This window comes from Pezoporus wallicus, unplaced genomic scaffold, assembly GCF_028554395.1.
Source record: "Pezoporus wallicus isolate ANWC-B61680 ecotype Strahan unplaced genomic scaffold, APGP_CSIRO_Pwel_v1 contig_5524, whole genome shotgun sequence".
NCBI classification, from domain to species: domain Eukaryota; kingdom Metazoa; phylum Chordata; class Aves; order Psittaciformes; family Psittacidae; genus Pezoporus; species Pezoporus wallicus.
The window spans coordinates 1,263,718-1,284,204 of NW_026636622.1; the positions used below are offsets into that span (position 1 = coordinate 1,263,718).

Sequence of the window (20,487 nt, forward strand, 5' to 3'; positions counted from 1 at the left end):
ATTTAGATTTTGAACATTTTCCAATAAGCACTGGCAACATTAGACTTATGGATTCAATGGAAATATGACAGAATAAAGCTTAGCAGACAGGTACTCAGGATACAATGATAAGATTTTCATGCAAGTCTTTCAGCCAGGACCAGCTGATCAGAGTATTTTCCATAATCACATTAATTGCCTCAGCATCCAGTCAGGCATCAGGGAATTAAAATTTCTGAAGCAGCAGTGGAAGAAGCAGCAGTGACAGACACAGTCTCCACCAGCCCCATATTGCTTTTTCTCCCCACAGCCTCTGGGCCAGGGTAGCACGCTCAGCCCTGAACTTCTGCCCCAGGGAGCAGCAGTTCCTGGAGGGTGCTGTTTCCACTCTGACGTATGGGCATAGGGCACAAAGAGCTCCCTGCTCTCTCAACACTCCTCTACATCCTCTAGAAACGCCTTACAGGGGTTAGGGTCTGACCATATGATACTCCCCTGCCAGCCAACAGCAGTACTCTCTCATTCAGACTGTTAGAATAAGGCATCACTCCTCAAAAAGTGTTATCTTACTTCCTCTCCATCCTCAGCACTCTGTATGCCCATCCTGGGATGGACTAGGCAGATGCTAGTATTCATGTGAAAAGAGCCTGCAGTGAAATCATGAAGTCCGTCCTTCCCTGAGAAAAGGAGAAAAGACAGGAACAGCAATGCAATTCTCCCTCTGCATCACCCCAAACCTCCAGGCAGGCTACAGGCACAGCTGCCTTCCACCTTCAGTGAGGTTTTTGCCACATCACCCCTCTGAGGCCCCTCAAGAAATGCCTGGCTCTGTTCTTGAGACCAGGTCAGGGGCCCAGGGCAATGAAAACTATCTCCTTACCTCACCTTGCTGGGCAGATTTCCATCAGGGCTTCTCCCTGAACCTCTTCAGGCACCCCACCCCTGTCACAGAGACAGCAACAGCCCCTTCAGCTCTCCTGCTACTCCAACTTCCTCTCCCCAGTTCCTCAGCCCTAACACCACAAAGAGGATGAACTGCCCTGCCCTAGCACTGTGTAGGCAGACACCCAAGTAAGGGGAGAAGAGGGAGGGAAAACTCTGCCCAGCCCTCTACAAGAACAGCCCAGCCTGGGATAAACAGCAACTCATACGCAAACTAAAAGCTGAGATTTGCAATAGAGGAAGCTGGAAATAATCCCTCTGAAGTGTCTGTCTGTGAAACCTGAGCAGATTCTGGCTCCCCTCAAGTCTCTGACATGAGAAGGGTAATACTGAACTCAGTTCCTCACCAAAGGAGGTTGCTTGGTTTGACTGGATTGGCAATGCAGCTAGGGCTGTCTCATGGCAGAGGTTAGCTTTGGGATTCTGTGGGAAGCAGCAGTGGTTGCAGCTGGCAGCTCCTTTGTGGTTATGTAGAAGCCTATGCCCATCTATTACAGGAGTGGTTGCTCTTCCCAATCCCTGGTTCAAAGGCTTGGAGTATTTAGTGCAGGGCAAAACAAAATAATACATACCTAGACATGCTCAATAGAAGCATGTCAACAGCGTGCATGAGCATCCCCTTACTCCTGAAGGGTCAGACCTACCCCTCTGCTGTATATCTTTAAAAGGCCAGACAGACAGATGGAAGCACTGCCAGATAGAAGCTAGCTTAGACTTGGCCTCTGTGTTAGCCCCAGTTCCTAGTGCTCTCAGCTCCCTTTCCTTAGAACTAAAATACGCCCCCTAGGAGGTTCTTTAGAATGGAAGAATCGAGGTAAGACGAAATATGAAAACTTTCCTGTAGAGAGGGGCATGATCATGTAGTGCACTATTGTCTGGTCTCCATGGCCTTTTAAAGAATGGAGAACATAAAGGGAGGGTGGTGTCTATGTTGTATCCAACTTCATATCATGGCCTAGGGATGCACCCTCATTTCCTTCCAAGAAATAAGTTGGCAGTAGGTTGACCAGAAGAGCCAGAGCCTCTCCTCCTGCCTTTATGTCTCTGCATGCTGCACAGCTTGGGCAGAGCACAGAAGCCACTAAGCTACAAAGAACATCTTAATAACCGTGGCTCCTGAGTGGCTGCAGTGGGGGGAGCTGCCCTTACTCAGGACTACTGAGTCAAAGGAATGTGTAGCAGAAGGATTTATATAGCTCACGCACACAGCTGTTATGGACAGGATAGTGGCTGGACTGGACCTCTGATCTGATTCCAGGAGGCAATCCCTTTATGCCTGAGGCCACAGTCTAGCTTGCATTAGGAACAGTAGTGGCTCCTGTGGGTAAATGGTTTATTTCAGGCTTCTGGAAATAAATAGAGGCACCACAAGGGAAATAAAAGTCTTCAAAGCAAAATTACTGGCCTGCTGTGCATGTCCTTACCAAGCTGTCTTTTGGCTGGGCTGACCACTGGAATGTGTGCTGCCCAGCACTTCCACAGCAGATTTTTGCTGTTGTTTGATACATTCCTCTTTCCCAAGCCTATGTGTTTTAGTCAGTTTTTAAATGCACAATATAACTTATGGTGATGATTAGAAGCTCTCCCAGTGTAACAACTTGGCAACTCTGCAGTCTCAGCAACATAGGTCTATCTGCAGTGCCTCATGTAACTCATAAACTGTGTTGGTGTGAAGCCACATTTTCCTTCTTTTTTTCTTTCCTTTAACAGTGAAACATTACCTGGTGAAATGCCCCCAGAACAGGTAGGAGATTGCACTTCTCTTTGCTATAACCCAAGGCACCAATTTTGTTTTTGTTTTGCTATCTGTGCTGAAGAAGATGAGTGATATTTTCCAAAATGCTTACAGGAAGATCCCAGGCCCATGACTCATGAACGTGCCTGAAAGCCGACATCTGCTGTGCATGATAAGGGAGATCTATCTGGGCTATCTAGTTGTAGGTCCTGCAGGTGCTTCAGTGACAAGCTTCTTGAGGCTCTGAGCTTTCTGGAGAAGCCTGCTTTCATCCTGTATGGTTTGACAGGCTTTCCTGATGCCTCACTAGATCGTAGTGACTTAAACCATCCATGTATATAGGACAAACCACAATGTTACCCAGTGATTCCCACACCCAGGAAAACAGATTGGAGTTCAAAAGCAGTTTTTCAAGGCCCACAGGCTATTCCCAGTTGAAGACTCCAAGTGATGGAAAAAATTCTACTTTTGCTTCAGTCATTAATCCCTGTCTCTTTAAATAGCACCAACATCCACAAGTTTTTGATTGTGTGGTGCTATAAAACTGATTTCCATCATATGATTTTCCTGAGATATAAATTGTGCTGGGAATGCAGTAAAGGAAAAAAAAAAAAGACAGAAGTATTTTACAAATAAAAAAGATTAAAGAGGGATGCTTTATAACAACTCAGAAGAACAGCTGTTGCCCAGTTTTCAGTGACATAAAACATGTGTTTTTAGCCTTGCACTTTAAACCCAGTATCACTTGGTATCACAGATACTATTTCTCATAGTATCTAGAAGGATTCTATGAGATTCAATGTCAAGCACAGCATACTCTACATCCTCAAATAGTGTATTTTTTAGTGCATTCTCATGGGATTATCTTTGTATTCAATCTAACTGACACTCGGATGTAAATAAAGTCACAATAAAAGAGAGTTCAGGAAAGGCCAGTACAAACTGAAACTTTCATGTTATTCATGGAAAGATCTTTGTTCTGTGACCCTGACCAGCCATTGCACCATACCAAAAATTTACAGACAGCTCAGCAGTTTTCATTTTCCCCTGGGTGGTTTTTTTTTTCCTCTTCTCTATCAGCTGCTGGGACAAAGTTGGAATTTCAAAAACAAAAAAAAGGAAGGGGAAGAGGGAGGAAATCAAAGAAAATCAGTAGAGGACACAAGGAGAAAAATGAGACCAGACTGAAAAGATGACTGAAACTATGGAGCATGGCATTCAGATAAAAGGGCTTGTGCTATAGAATCTGACTCTTTGGGAATAGATGTGTGATACTACTGCAAACACTAAACTTTAATGGCTGAATATCGGGGGAAAATGAGCCAACTTGATTTCTTCACTGTAAAATGGAATACCTTGAAGCACAAGAAATGCATAACTCTATATGGACAAAAATACAGTTTCATGCATTTAAGTGTGACAAGATATGCTAATGAAAGCCCCACTCCCACAAGTGCATGTGTAAAGTTCATTGACTTCAGGGTTGCAAATTAAACAGCTATGAAATTTTTACCAGTATCATATTTTTTCACACTTGATACCACTTATTTTATACTCTCTGCTCAAAACACAAACCATTAATTCCTTTGAACTCATCTCTCTTCACCTGTGGATTCCTTGTCTTGGAACTTGATTCATACATTTAGACCCAAACTCCAGTGTCTAAATATCCCTTAGGCCAAACTGATGAACTCATTTGTATGAGATTCCTGTCAGTCAAAATGACTATGCTGTGCAAAATTCACCCTTGATTAGAGAGGCTCAGCTCCAACTCCCTTAGTGATATTTCAAACTCAAAGCAGAATCCAGTTTCAAAATTGCATTGATAGTTTCGTGTCTAAGAAATGTCTGTACTCCCACTGCAGTAATACCTAAGCATCTTAGAATATTTTGTCTTGACATCATAATGGTGTTTTTCCTTTATTAGAATCTGAAGCATAAAGGGCTAAATGACTTGCTCCAGGTCTCACAAAATGGCCTTGGTAGAAAAAAAAATTAAATGCAGATTTCCTGGGCAGGATAAAGCAAATGTTTGGGTTTTGGTTTGCTACTTGACCAAGAACAAGTTAAGAAAAAAATAAAAAAGAGTTAACCTAAACCCATTTCTTTCCCACATTTTAAAAATAAATACCTAAATAAAAAGTATAGCTATTTTGGTTTTCAAACCACGTAATTCAATTTTTTGGAGGTTTTTTTTTTTTTTTCCCTTTAAATATTGTCCTTCTTATTTTGTTCATTGTTATTAGATCATTTGGTCAGTTTTCAAACCCAGACAGCCTCAGGAGGTGTAGCTTTGAAAATAGGCATTATTTTTTTCTATTTGTATTCTGTATTTGTTTTGGCCTGAACTCCCTAGTCCTTCGGTGGCTGCTCTTCTGGAAACAAATAGCTCAAGGTGAAAAAAGTATTCACCCAGAAATATGCCCATACAGATGTCCTGGTTCCATACTGCCAGTCCAACACTGCAGGGTCAAATTCTGCCAGACTGAACCAGAACTGAGTACCTAGTCCATCCCTGGCACCTTTCACACAGCTTCCCTCTTTGGAAGATACCAAAGCAGCTCCTAGTTCACTCAAGCGGATTTTTTGTCATCCCTCTGCAGACCTTTGACAAGAGAAAATAGCTGACTTAGATGACAACAGGAAAAGTCCAACTTCCTTGACTCTAATAAGGATAGTAAACCCAAAACTGTGGTAGTTTGACATCTCTTGGGACAGTCATGACCTCCAGAGAACATGCTGCCCCAGTGCCATGATTGTTAGACACCTTCCACAGGTTTTCCCCCCAGATTCATCTGTTTTTCTTGCTCTCAAAAATCTCATTAGATCCCACAAGAAATGCACAATGTGACACTGTTGAAATAGAAGCCAGGAGGCTGGAGGAGGAGCTGGAGATAAAAAACTAACTTTCCTTTTAGAAATAGAACAAGACAGGCTCACAAAGAGGCAGTGTTTCGGAGCCAAGGAGTCTTTTCTGAGCCTTCTTTAGTTTGAGGAGCTCAGTTCTAAGACAGCAAGTACAGTTATTGTATCTCCCAGAATTAGTTAACCCTGTATGGCCCTGGCATTTAAAAGAAAAGTGCAAGCCACAAATACATTTCTCTGTAGCTTCACTTTTTTTCAGTGGCAAAGCAGGAATAACCAATGCAATGAATTGACAGTAAGTCTTTTCATGTATTGTGCTTAAAGTAGCTGTATCAGAATAATAGTATCTTTAAGCTACACATCTGCCTTAATGACCTTGGATTATTAAAACCAAAAGCATTAAAAAAAGCACTCTTGTCCCCTTTTTGGCATTCTTTGTTCTTTGCAGTTTGCTATGTTTGGGCAAAGGGAGCCAGTCAGGACAGCTTCATTTCCTGCTGGTTTAGAACCATTTCATGTTTTGTTTTTAATATAGAAACAAATGGTTGTTGTGGGATAGGTTCACAACAGTGCAGGCAGACTTTGAAATTATTTTAATGCAACCCTCAGTTTACATAACTGGTGTGATTTGTTTATACATCATGAAAATATTTTACCTTTTAAACACTTTAAAAAATGAAGCTTGGCAGCAAACCTAGGTTTTGGACTGAGTACATGGAACAGAACTCAGGAAAGTCAGCAAACCAGAGTCTTTTTGTAATCTACACAAGTGTAAATCCAGAGTGATTTTACCAATGGCAGGGGCATTCATTTGGATGTGTGAAATGATAGTGTCTGTTATTTTGTTATTCTTGTGTGGGCAATAGCTGAGACATCTTAACTTTCATTAAGGTTTTGGCCCAGTTTGAGTATTTTATTCTATTAATATAAAGAGAATGTTTCATTATGAAGAAGAACCTGGAGAGGAACAGCAACCTGGGACAAATTATTTAAGATTCAGTGAAATCAGTGTTGTCAGCGTTATGACTATGGAGACAGTGGTTGGATCCCATTATGTGGTGTAACTCACCAGCACAGAACAGAAACCTCTCCACAAGCACACTGCCTTAATTTTTCCCAGAGTCCCAGGTATGGTCATATGCATTTGAGCAACAGCTGCTTACCAAGGCACCTCCACTACTGTGGTAATCATAACTAACTGCTATACACTCCCATCCCAGCTGCAAGTTATCTTTCATTAGCTGTTAAGAAAATACAATTTTATTTCACATTAGTTGCAAGCTAGGAGCACTGCACAGTAACCACAGCTCAGCTGACACACAGTGATAGTGATTGCAATCTGACTGTGTACCCAAACCCTAAATATTCAAAGCAGGATTTATGATCTAAGGCTTTGGAGATGTGAAGGGTAAAAATCCCATGTGAGCTTTTATAAGTCACCTAACCTGTTTGCACCTCTGGCCCTCAAGGACAGTCAGGTACAAGCTCATCCTGGGTGAAGCAAGTGGCCATACATGTTTTTAAGGAATAGGTGCTATAAAATGATTTTTGTTTATGCTTGACATTGCATTTTCTGCCCCAGGACAGATCACACTCTTGAGTTTCTCAGCTTGTATGGTTGAAAAAATGCAAGACCCAGAGCATGTCCAGCCCCTGTAAGAAGTTCTTCAGTATATCCCCAGGTCAAAATCCAAGTTGGTGGGCAGGGACTGTCACAAGTAGGAGGTGATGTGTTTGCATGAACTCACTGTAATGAACTGCCTTTCCCTGCATTGCCTTCACTTTTCCCTCACATATGGGCCTCTGCTTTGCAGCTCTGGGGAGACAGTTACCAGTGTGACAAGCATGTCCCCTCTACAGCCCAAGAAGGTGAAGAAAAAGAAAGAGAAAGAGAATCTGGAGCAGCCACCAGCCATCCCAGCAAAAGGTATGAAAACAGAGATATAGAGGTGTTTCAAATCCTGAGCACAATTTTAGTGGCACAGCAGTGTGGGATGTGACCTGTGCTTGCTCCCATCAGTGGGGAAGAAATGGTCCATGCCTGCTTCTGGGACCAGGGTTTTGCCTCCCTGCAGCTTTAACTATTGAAAAACTAGTTGCTAAGTAATCAGAAGAGGCAGAGGAACCTCTATAACAATATTCAGGCAGGATGAAATATCATGTTGGGGGTAGACTGAGAGAAGCCAGCACACTGCACTCTTAGAATTTCAGGTCACTTGAGAAATCAAGCAAGCTGAGCAGATAATGACCAACCTCTTGGGTTGATCTCAGGGACCTCACTTTTGAAGATTTGTGATTGCCTCTGGGGTCAGTCTCACAAACACTAGGGTGTACTTTCTGAGCTATACTGCCAGTGCCAAGACACTGGGAGAGAGGAGGGAAAAGACCTGAAGGTTTGCTGTGGGTTAGATCACAAGTGGCCAGTTCTCAAGGGGTATAGTTGCTTTGGATTCTGCACACAAACAGCATGTTTTGCATGTCATATTTGTTAATCCTATGGGGTTCTTTTTTCTAATCCGTAAACTATGCTTCATTGTAAAATATTACCTGAAATACAGTTAAACTCTGGTATAAATACATGTATTTGCTCCTAATCTGCTATTAATCTGTATTTTATAAACTGCTAATGTATATACTAAAAATGTCAGTGAATGATGATGATATAAAATGTTCCCTTAATATTTATTTTTATAGCTCCAATAGCCAATAATTTTCCTAAGCCCAAGCTCTTGAAACCTCAAAGAAAATTGATCCTGGTAAGTAATTTTCTATGATATTAGTTTCTCCATATTCTTCTCTCTCAATACAGTGGTTGTATTGTTGCCAGAACTTTAGGTTCAGAAATTCTAAACTGGCTTTAACAATAGTACAAGTATTTTTTTTTAAGTAATACTTTTAAAAGTAATTAATGATCGTGGCTTTTTTTTTTTTTCCACACTGAGCATTAGGTTACACTGGATGATGTTTTCCACCTTTCTAGCAGTCATCATGTCTACAAGTGTATCCTGTTCTTAAATAAAACCTGCTAGTGATTCTCACATTCCATTGGCAGCTGATGCTTTGGAAAAAATACCAGTTACTGACAGTATTATAACTGTACTGGTCATACTGCTTTTGAGACTTTTCAAGTCAGAAATGGGGAGCCTGATTCTACCCTATTGTGGTGTAAGTCAGGAATAACTGAATTGGAGGTGTAAGATGTATGTATATAGCTCATACTAAGGAAAAAAAGACTCGCATGATAATTTCTGTTTGAACCCGTACAGATACATGACAGACAAAACAAATAGATGGAGTGGTGCTTCTCTGCTATAATGACAAAACAATACCTGAACAAGATATCCAGGGGTCATAGAGTTTTAGACAATTAACTTCAGCTGCCTTTATAAAGAGGGTAGTCAGACTTTCTATACAGTCATGAGAAAGAGAGGTGAGTGAGAGTAGGAGCCTAGTGCTTCTACTGATTCAGACTAGATGCTCTGAATTGCCTGCTGGGAATCCTTTCTTGTCTGGCAATACAGAAAGCCCAGAGTGAGTAACTCCCTAACTTAGATGAAGTTAAAATTTATGTGCCTAAATTTAAGCCATGTGAATAACCCAAAAGCCCCTATGATGACTTTGACTTTCAAGTGGGGCCTAGACTTCAGAACCTTCCCACCAATTTTCAGTAAATACCTCTGCCCTTTAAAGCATGGTCAGAGTACAGCCCAGGATACCTGGTGATTTCAGAACAGCTCAGGTAAAAACTTAGGCAATATTGCTGCTTGGGTATGAAGTTCACATCTCCTCGTCCTGCAGGGATTGCTCCTTGCCCAGGCACTGCTTATGAAGGTCAGGTTTCAGTAGTGGAAGAGGTAGAGCTCACTAAGTCTATGATAAAACCATGTAGGTAATTGTGTTAGGCCAAAGATACGTTAAGATACGTTAATAGTACAAAGACACAAATGGGAGCACTTGGCATCAGGGAATGACAGCCACCCTTTGCTATGCACACACTACATTAATCACTGTGCCAAGGCACACAGGTACATCAGAAACCAGTCATCAGCCCTCCTAGGAAAAGCCCTCATCAGCTAAAGCACTCAGGCTCTTCCTGCAGGTCAATAAAGCACATCAACACATGCTGAACTTGAGGTAAATCTGTTTCCAGATGCTTTTTCTTTCTGGAATAAATCCAAGGATAACAAATAGCTGTTGTCTCTTCCCTTCTTCCTATGCAACCCCAGTCAAGGTTCAACCTCTTTAGAGGTGAGCAGGAATAAGCCTTTTCAAACAATGAAATCAGCTTTGTTTTCACTAGCGTGACTGAGGATCCACACGCTGCCAGTCAGCAGACTCAGTTTAATGTCTTGCAGTTGGACTCGAGTCTGGCAGCTGTTTCCATATGTTGCTCTTTTTCCTTTCATATTCACCCCACTGCAGCCTGCAGAAAACCCACGATCTATGGACGTTAGTTTTAAATCAAAAAGTAATCAAAGAAAAATTATCCAAAATATTTTCAAGACCTGAACTCACCCACCAATAAAATGCAATAAAGGGTAAAGTAAACTAAAACCAAGTCAGTCTATCAGGCTTCATTCAGCAGCTGAGCAGGACACTCCCCAGAGCTGTTTTCCATTTCTGTTTCTCTTGCCCCCCTTTACAATGTGGTTAAACCTCCATGGCTTAGTATTATCAGTATAAAAAAAAAAAAAAAAGTTTTTTCTGCTTTAAAATGATTTTTCTGTGAGAAAATTAAACAAATTGAAGCAAAAGAAGTTTCAACAAAGATACAAAATGGTAATAAATTCATCTAAATGAAGCATTATATTGATTTGCAACAAACTTGACTCCTCATTTTTTTTAGTTTTCAAAAAATTCTCAGATTTCAAATTCTTAGTCTGCTTTGGGGAGAAAAAACCCCAAACAAAACCCAACCATCATCCTGCCAAATCTCTGCAGGATTAAGGGTTTTTTTTTCTTCTAGAGCTATTGCACAGCTGGTGTCCGCACTAGGTCTTTTTCTCACTGATGGCGCATGATAACGGTCACTACAAAGACAGATTCAGATTGCTGTATTTCTGGATGACTTCTGCAACTTCCTTGTGCAACCCAAGGAAGGTACAGGGCACAAGAAGAATATTTTAGAAAACCTAAGCGAACAAGCAAGAGTATAAGGGAACATTACAAAATAATTCTAGTGTTTTGGGAAATTTTTTGTAATAACCTAAATACCAGCAAAATTATTTCCAGAGGACATGTGCTTCTGGTTTCTTGAAAGATGTTTATAATAAGCTAGAGAATTTCTTTTGTTGTTAACGTGCTGGAGTGGGTTGCAGTATAATTTTACAATACAATAACCTGGATAAAATATGGACATAATCTCAATGAAAATTAAAAAAAGAGAGAGAAAGCCTAATATTGTGTTCAATTACACAGCCTTGAGTAAAGTCTTTTTAAAACTCTGCTTAAGTCATATTGCTTTTGCTTTAGCCAGAATAACAATTCTATGCTCCCCTTGTTGCAAAAATATTCCCCATCAGTGTCGTTCTCTATTAGCATCAATGAAAAATGTGTGCAGATCAAAAGAAATAGAGAAGCTGAAATGCAAAAACGGATGTTTTTTTTATAGCATGCAAGAAGCACAGAGAGTCATTAGGAAGAAGAAAATTCTAGGGGCCCACAATTTCTGCTCTCCAAGGGCTGTTCTGCTATAGCCTTAGCCCTTTGAGTTGGCAGAGATGAATCTTAAACTTCCTCAAACAAATTTTCCAGTAAGCCTTTCATTGCCTCCTAGAGATTAGTTGTCATAGCCTGAGAGTGTCAGTCGCAGAACATCATCAAATGAAAAGGTTTCAGTGTCTTTTCTTGAAGGTTTGCGCCACCAAGTTTAGGATCTCCTGTGTGATTCACAAGAGCAAATGGAAGGGACAAGACTTCAGGTTAGACAAAATCCTGCAATATTTATGTGCGCAAAATTTTTGTTGACTTCATCATCTGCACACTAAATTTGAAGGGGAGGAATACGTGCACTGACAAGACAGGCTATAGCGAATCTTTCCAGTTTGGTTGCTGACTTATATGGCCTCTGTTAAATCATATAACCATCCCACTCTGAAATCAGAGAAACATATCCTGCGTTACAAATGATCTTAGTTCTTCAAACATGTTGTACATGCACACAGTACGTAAGAGTTGGCTTCTGCTGTCCCTACACTGAGTAACCTCTTTACTGGAGTGTATCTGGCTTCTTTTGTTCCCCACCACAGAATACGTATTGGTCCTGTGTGACTTGTGAAGCAGAGTACTCTCAGTGAGGGCAGCTGAGCTAATTAAGGGAAACACTCTTTTACCTTCAGCTCATACGGCATAGACAGGGTTGCTTATCTCAGAATTGATTTGATTGCCAGTGGCCCAGCACCATGTGATGACTGAGATTTTCTTTTGATGATGATAATGATGTAAAAGCTACTTGAGAGACAGGAAGGACTTATGGTTACCTAAGATGGAGGGAAATTTCTGAAAGTAATTTTGTTTACTTTGGGTGAAAGCGTGATCTTTGGCACCCATTCTACCCGCCTGCCTTTTCAGGCACCACCTCTATATTTTATGCTGAGATTTGCAAAGCCAGCTCAGAGATCTGGATTCCCAGGTGTTTATAGATCTAACAAGCGGGGAGCTCAGATTCCCTTTTGCAGTTTTGAAAATTCCATCTTTATTTGCTTTATAGACCAAGTGCTGACAGTGTACTGAGTGCCAGTGACTGCAGGACAGGATAGTCCCTGTACTGAAAGTGCTTACTCTGTAATATGTCTGAAAGTCTGAAATTTGCAAGTATTTGTTCAAAGGACATCTTCCCTGCTACTGCTGTGTCCTCAAAGCAGAAGGGTGCTGAGCAGTACCTTGACATAGCTTTCACCTGTGGAACTAAAAGACAGCTGTGATTTGGTCTTATTATCTGCATGTACTCAGCAAAATCAATCTTTCAGCACTACACATTTGGCTCAGTGCTCCACATTGGTGTATACTCCTCAATCAAGCAATGAAGGCAGGTGCCCTTTAAGCTGCCCAGAAGCTTAAATTTCCTTTACCTGAAAAACTTATGTTTCAGGAGTGCCTTTCCCATTATACAGCAAAACAGCCAGATCCGCTGTACATCAGAACCAGTGACCATGCTGTCCTTTTTGGAAAGGGGTCTAGGTGAGTGAGTGATTACCATGTCAGAGCTGTGAAATGTAAAGAGCTGCTTTGGGTTTTGATTGCGGGCAAATTTGTGCCTTCTAAGCTGTGTTTCAGCCTGTTGTCCCACAGCTTCAGCCTCACAACAAATTTACCCTTTGCAAGATTGTTCCTGATGGACAAATTGACCTTTTTCCCTGTTTTCATTTTCATATTACAATTAAGCACTGCATCACTGAAAGCAGTCTCATACCCTATGCATAAAGCTAGCTGCGAAAAATGGACTAATAATTTTTTTGCACAACTAGTAGTATTCCTCATTAGTCTTAACCTGTAGGTATCATTGGCCCTTTCCTAGACAAAGAAAAAGGAGCTTACATACAACTGTTCAGTAATTTGTGGATTCTGGATCTGGAAACAATCAGGTCTTATTTTCTCCTGGATTATTTTAAATTAAAAGCTGTGCCACCCTCTGTTAGAAGAGTTGTTTCCTCCACAATATGTAACAATGGGTGATGATTTAAGCTCCCAATTTCTTAAGGCTTTATTGATCTCCGCAGATGTCAAGTAACATTGTATATATGATATACAAAGGAGTGAACATTTTTTTCCTTGACTCCCTGTGAGTCTTGAATATTCCATCCAGTCCACATAATTTCTCTCTCCCAAAACAAATATTCCTTTTCTTTTTTTCTCTTTTGCAGTCTCTCCTTAGGATCTAAGTTGTACATAGGAACATGAATATTATTTACACATTCACGTTGACACTCAGAACACAACATATTCAAAACTATTGAGATATGGCTGCTTTCCCATTCAGATCACAGGTTGCTATCTTTACCCTCAAGAAGGAAGAGTTTGTCTAAATACATAACATCTCTTGCTGGAATTGTGTTGAGACTTGTGCATTTACAAAATCACACAGCAGATGATTTTTGTGTGATGACACATTTGGAGTAATAAAAGTATCACCAGAAAATGTTAATTACTTCCTTGGGCCTTTGTGAAGGATAAGAAGAAACCAGCCTGATTTCCAGCAATGTTGGTTTAGAATCTGGGAATAACCGTGACTGTAAAAGAAATAAAGTGTTAGCGAAGATGTTCCCTAAAAGCTGTTAAAACAGGCTGGACAAAATTCTGCCAGTTATATTTAATTCTATAAATGAAAAAAAGATGGACAGGCTCACCCCTTAGAGTTGACACCTGTCCTACATTTGTGGGGTTCTGTTTCTTTAAAATAAAATCATTCAACGTGACTTAGTAAATCTTTTTTGTCCCTGACTTTGTTATCATAACTTGTGTGGATTCATAAGCAAAATTCAGATGCAATGATGAAAGAGACTTCACAAATTGTTGTAGATATTGTTCCCAGGGAATCTGAGAAGTACTTTTCTCTATAAGGAGTGAAAAAATAGGTAACTTAATGGAAAGAACCCATCCTTTTTAACTGATAGTGCCACTAAAAGTCGTACTTCCTACTTTCCATATTTTCCAATGTCACATTCCTCAGCTTTAGCACTGGGAAGACGATGTCTCCCTTGATATTTCATCACTCTTACTGGCCAGCAGTTGCATTTCTAAGGGGTAACTCATCTTGCAGATCTAGCTTCAGATTTTCATGAAGGTCTGCAGAAGTAATTTTTGAAGCTTCTCTCTTCCAGGGGAATCTCTGGCTCTCTGCCTGCAGTCAGGACATTGACACTGGTAAACACCCAAGGCTCTAAAAAGAAAAAAACACCTCTCTGAATCCTGAGTTAAGTTACTACTTCAATGAGGGATCCATTCCACTAAAATTCATGGGGTTTGAGCATCAACTGTGTCTATGTCCCTGAGGAGTACTACTGATTTCAGCACAACTGAAATTACACATTCTAGAGAGAGTGACTTTCCAGTGTATATTACAAACCAGGACTCTCAAAGGCTAGTTCTTTTCTCTCTGAAGCTACATTAAGTGTTCCCACTATTAACTTTGCAAAATCCTGCCTAATCTGACTGCTAGCATGTGTGGTCTTCCCCTGTCCTGGTGGCCCAGACAAAGGAGTTGCAGCCTGTCGACCAAACACACTGGATCTTCACCTCAGCACGCTCTTGCCCTCACAAATGTAATCAACCCTCTGGTGATGGCCAGTCTAGCAGCCAAAGGCCATCCCCTCCCATAGCCTCAAAAATAATGCTTACAAAAAGGAGATATGCAGAGGAGAAGACGGCCTGGCCCTTTCCCTTAGGCTGCATGCAGTGTGCAGTTTCCTTCCATCTGGGCCTGCATGCAGAGCAGCAAGAGTCTGTCCTTATGGCCAAAGCCCATCCAGTTGGCCCGGAGAGTCCTGCCCAGACACTTCCTGGCTAAGTGTGCTCAGCAGTGAAACAGGAGGCTCCTAAGCTGTGTCATCTGGACAGTATCTTCATTTTTCCTGTGGAGCTCTTCACAAGAGTGACTACAAAACAGGATGTTTCTTAAATATGAAAGAGAAAAGGCCAAAGGCAAAGTTTGGTTTTTGCAAGAGAAAGGGAGAGAAAAAATAGTAGTTTCAGCATGTGCTTGCTAAGAAAGTGTTATTTCATGGCACCGGGGAAGGACTGCTTTGTGCTGTGGAGTAACCTGGAAAAAAGTGGAGTTCTTAGAGACTGGATCACATGAACCTCACCACCACCTCCTGATGCTATACGTTTCCCATTTTCATTTCCTACAGCACCCCTGTGGCACCACAGTGTGCACCCAACAGCACAGCACAGCCAGTCCACAGGTGGCAGTTGGCCATGTACTGGCAATCAAACAAGCAAACTTATGTATAATTGGCAAGGTTTTATCCTTGCTGACCTAATCCATTCACCCATGACAAATGGCACGCCAGCGAGGGTGGGGTTTCATTTTCATGCATTGCTGCAGGAAATTGGAGTTACTAAAAATAATATGAAGCTCTGACTGGAACTTGGGATATATGCTTGTTAAATTCAGAAAATCCAGAGCTGAAAATTATATACACAGAAAACATAGTTTTCTTGCCGTGGTCTCATGTTAAAGTCATTCTGCTTCACATCCCAGAAACTCCATCACACGCTGTCATACAGACACAGAATTCCAAAGCAAATGTTTGCAGCAGTAGTCACTAAAATATTTAAGATTGAAGTGAACTTGAAAGTGAGCCCCTTTCTGCTTCTCTTTGGTAGTAAACAAGAATCAGGGGAATTACTATTTTTTAAATTAGAAATTTCAAATTTCACGTTCATTTTGTCATGTTTATTATAACTGGTGTCGTCATGGAAGAACAACATTGCAGAAATCTGTAAGTGCAAGTTGGCACTAGCATAAGTCGTTTTTCCAGAACAATTAAATTTATGAGGTTATTATTTGCTTGTTTTCTTCATAAGTAATTGCAAGTTTGGATTAAAATGTTATTAGTGAACACTTCAAGAACTTTCAGTCTGACAGTACTTAAAGTAGGCATCCTTGAGACTGCTAAGAAACAAACCAGCTAGGCCTAGGAAGAGCAAAATTGATATTCCTGATAATTATGACACAAAAATCTGCGTAATTTTCATTAAAAACCCAATCCTTCTGGGTAATTCCTAACACATTTGTATATTGGACAAACCCAATAAAAACAAAACTATGTATATGCGTACTTCAGTTTCTTTTAAGTATTTGCATGATAGACTTTGCAGATTGTTTATTAAGAAAAAGGTTCCTAAAAGTGAGCTGTATCAAACTGTTTCCCATGGGAAGCCCTGTAGCTGGAATGAACTAAAATTAAACTGGAAGAAATTTGAAGGAGGAATCATTTTGTATTTGCCAGAAGTTACACTGGAGAATGACGAGTCTTTCTATTTCTGCTAAGTGTATGATCCCAAGATGAGAAAACAGACATACAAGATAAAGACTGTATCTAGAAATGTCACATTGGAATAGAACCCTATTTGAAGAAATCATTGCAATGTTATTTAAAAACAGTAATGCAATTTTTCAGAAAAGGATGTTGTAGCCATAGAAACCCCATTGACCCCCTAAGTGAAGAGCCAGGATGGAAAGAGAGAGGTGAATGGCCAGCTAGTCATTATCTCTTCCTCTTCTGCCCTAATATCAGTCCCACTTATAACATCAGTAATTAAAGTCACGCTATAGTTCCAAAAAGGAGGTGGTGGCAGGGTTCCAGATTCACATTGCCAAAACATTATCCAATCCAAATGAGAGATGAAATCGTAGAATAACTTTTCTTTCTGTGCCTGTAAAAAAAAAAAAAAAAAAAGATTAAAAAAATTGGGTTTGGACAAACAAACCAGCACAATTAAATTAAACATGTGGTTGATAAATGAAGTACAGAAGAATATACAGAATAAAACCTTGGCTACCATAGGTATTTTAAAGTAGAATTGGCTTCCATGCACTGTTATTACACATCCTTTGCTGAAAACTGTATACCTTTCACAATTTTGAACCTCCTGTGTGTTTCCTCATATTTTCAATCAAATTATTACATACAAGAAATATGCATAAGGGAAATTATTCTACACATTTTATGGCTTGCTGTTGCTTGTAGCAGTAATTGAAGTACCTTTTCCACTTATGAAAGTACTAATTTTATTTGGTTTTATTGCTTTTCTAGATGCAATTATTTATTTAGTGTGTTTTGGCTTTATTAAATTATGCTTACTATAGGAACATCATAAAAATGTATGAAAGCAACACATCAGCCACTACTGCCCAATGACTTGTTTTGGGGAATCTAGTGTTATTTTTCATATCCAAATATAATAGAATAAAGTAAGAATAAAGAGATAATCTACACTGGAAAACAATGCAATTTTGAGATAATATAATAAAACACCTGGACAATATGATTTCATAAATCTTAGTTCTAAAATTTACATGAGCTGGGGTGGCTATTTTAGGACATGCAGCATTTTCTAAATGGAAACGCAATATGAAATAAACAGCAAAGGCGAAAGCATATAGAGATTCAGCTTGCCCTGAGCTACTGATTTCTACAGAACAATGAAAATATTTCTACTTCAAAAGATGCAGTGGGTCAGTCTTAGGAAGTGTAGAGTTTTACTCTGGCAGTGACCAACAACTTGTTTGTAAAGTTTTATCATCAGATTCATCTTTAGGAGGCTTTTCACATTCAGTGTATAATTCTGCATTGAGGGTCTGAGATGGCACTCACTGAGGTTGGCAGAAAAACTCCTGTTAACTTCAAATAGAGACTAGATGTGCTATCCTACACTGTGAATAAAATCTTCAGTATTTGCTGGTGTTACTGTGATGCCCAGCCTCAACTCCTGTATTTAGCATCTAAACTAGCTATTGAGTGGATAGGCACATACAGTTTCGAAATCTCAAGAGGAATCTTCAATATATCACAAAAAGCAAATGCAAAACCAACTTAAATGCCTAGCAACTGAGTCTAATGCTCTTAGGCTAGAAAGGAGAATACAAAAATTAATTATCACAGCAGTTGACCATAGGGTTTTTTTTACCTCTTTAAGCCAAAGCCAGGATAGGACAAATGTCTTTCTAAATATTGTGGCTAGGCTCAGTCCAAGTACATGAATAAAGAAATGTCTGATTTTATTTCTGTTACATACAAGATCAGGCTGAGATCCACAGGAACTTCTTTTATATCATTAAACAAGAGAATTCAATTAAAGCAGGAAATTTTCTGTGTGGTCAACAGTGCAGCATTTGATAGTGAATGAGGACCAGAAGCTGAGATCAAATAGGAGGACCCATGCAAGAGGGGGAAGGAGTGTGGGAGTGAAGAACATGTGAATAATAAAACACAAAGATAACAGTCCTGCGAAAAGTTAGCCCTGCAAAAGGCCTTTACTCACACGCACAGATCAACTGCCTTCAATGACACCACTTGCAGCAGCAGCTGCAGAAAGTATTTCAGGATCATATCTGCAGAGAAGAAATAAGATTAAATTAATGCTGGAAAAGTGTAAACTGATCCACCCAGGGGAAACAATCTGAAATGCATAGTGTGAGCAACTGTCAAGGCCAAATGAGAGTATTCCAGAGCAGTGCAAAAGACAGGAAGCAGGGGAGCACAGGGACTGATTTCAGAGGATATTACATGTTTATCTTTTTAGCCAGAAGACAATATAGTAAGTATTCAAACACATTTCAAGGAAACAGAAATCATTTATGTTAAACCAGAAAGAAATAAATAGCAGTATATAAAACATAAAGGAAACTCTTGGAAAATACTGACAATTTCTTCATTATAATATTTAAGTACTGTATGGAAAATCCTTGCTTTATGAACTTTGACTCAGACTTTAGTTTACAATCCCTTCTTCTCAGAGATTAAACCTTTTTCATAAGGTAGAGTCTTGTTTCTTGCTTTGTTTCAATTGTCCTTTTTAGGCTTAAACTTGAGGACCAGTTATATTCAGATAGAAAACAGTACCCAAGAAGATAAAAGAACAAATTTTCCAGTTCTCCTTAGCACTTCCATCCTTCTTTGGGAAGCAGAGGCTTGAATCTTCTACCAAACTGAAATCCATTCAAAGTACTAGGGCTAGACATACAATTCTACAGGAACTCTTTTGCTTGTTACTACATTTTCTGAGGTGAATTTGATATGAACAACCCACTCCCAACTGATGAACCAGCATACACAAAGGAACACAAGACTTTCCTCCCCTATGCCCCCATTCTGAGTCTGGATGTAGGCCAGTCCCCAACAGCAGTAGGCAGCTCTTCTGTCACCTGTGTGAAATTTGTTCAGTAAATTTTCTTGGTAACATCTCTTTTAGCTGACTTTTATAGCTTTAAGTCTAAAACTCAATGCTGTAATGAATTAGTGGTATGGTGGTATGGCCTTTTTTCGAAACTCTGAACTCATCTATACCGGGCAAAAGCGGTGAAATCCCATTAGAATGACAGTAACTCAATTTATTAATTTTTGCTGCCTTCTACATATTTTTAACATCTTTTCTGGTTCTGTTAAGAAACAATGAGAGGCACTGAGAATGTCTGTGATTAGAGATGTAATTGGTCCAAGGTTTACAGAGTGGAAGCAAATTCGGCATATATATACTTCAAATTGCGAAATCTGCAATAGCTAAAGTTAAATTGGAAAATTTGGGATTAAGCTGAACATTTTGCTAATTTTTCAAATTTGTAATATTTGAATTATTAAATTTAGTGTTTTAGAAGCAAGGATAAATTGAAAATGAACGCGAAAATCTTACTCTTTCCTGTTTCTGATTTTTAATATTATTTTTATTTCATCTTCTATGAACTAACTCCAGTGCAGACTGAACTGATTAACAGCATAGTAGAATTATCATGTGTGAGAGAAGAAATATAACCTATTCTGTAGAATATTTACATTCAGTGGTAAGAACATTATAACTAATTTGTTGGTTCTGTTTCCTAGCCAAAAATCACAGAGGAGAATTTAACATATGCTGAACTTGAACTTATGAAGCCGATTCAAGAAGCCAAAGGCACTCCCAGTATGACAGTCTACGCACAGATACTCTTTGAGGACAACAAGCTGTAATAGTTCGTGCCTGTATAAATGTCCTTTCTGTGTTCTATTTAATTTTTGCTGTGCTGTTTATTTATAAAAATCATACAAATATCCTTATTTTTTTATTTCCATTTGTGCATTTCTATTTTTCTATGAGACTTTTAAACAAAATGCAATTGAAAGTAATCATAGAAAAAGCAGCTGGTCTACAAGTGACATTCCAGAGACATCCTTTGTAGAATTTGCCCCATTTTAAATGGACTGAAGTTCCACCTGGGGCATTTTCAATATTAAATATCATTCCCTCTTTGATGCTAATGCGACAGG

At 39.7% G+C, this 20,487-nt stretch overlaps 1 protein-coding gene across 2 annotated transcripts in view; it reads left to right on the plus strand.

Annotated features, from left to right (window-relative positions):
• VSTM4 (V-set and transmembrane domain containing 4) overlaps positions 1-20,285 on the plus strand; it is a 37,140-nt gene extending 16,855 nt beyond the window's left edge. Inside the window, exons 5-8 of one of the 2 annotated variants that reach the window (XM_057401042.1) lie at positions 2,632-2,665; positions 7,336-7,448; positions 8,216-8,277; positions 20,065-20,285. In XM_057401042.1, coding sequence (XP_057257025.1) covers positions 2,632-2,665; positions 7,336-7,448; positions 8,216-8,277; positions 20,065-20,190 — 335 coding nt within the window. In that variant the 3' untranslated portion in view covers positions 20,191-20,285. Of the gene's footprint in view, positions 1-2,631; positions 2,666-7,335; positions 7,449-8,215; positions 8,278-8,463; positions 8,538-20,064 lie in introns of those variants that run through there. The other variant, XM_057401043.1, reaches the window with a different exon arrangement.
• Positions 20,286-20,487: the final 202 nt, after the last annotated feature.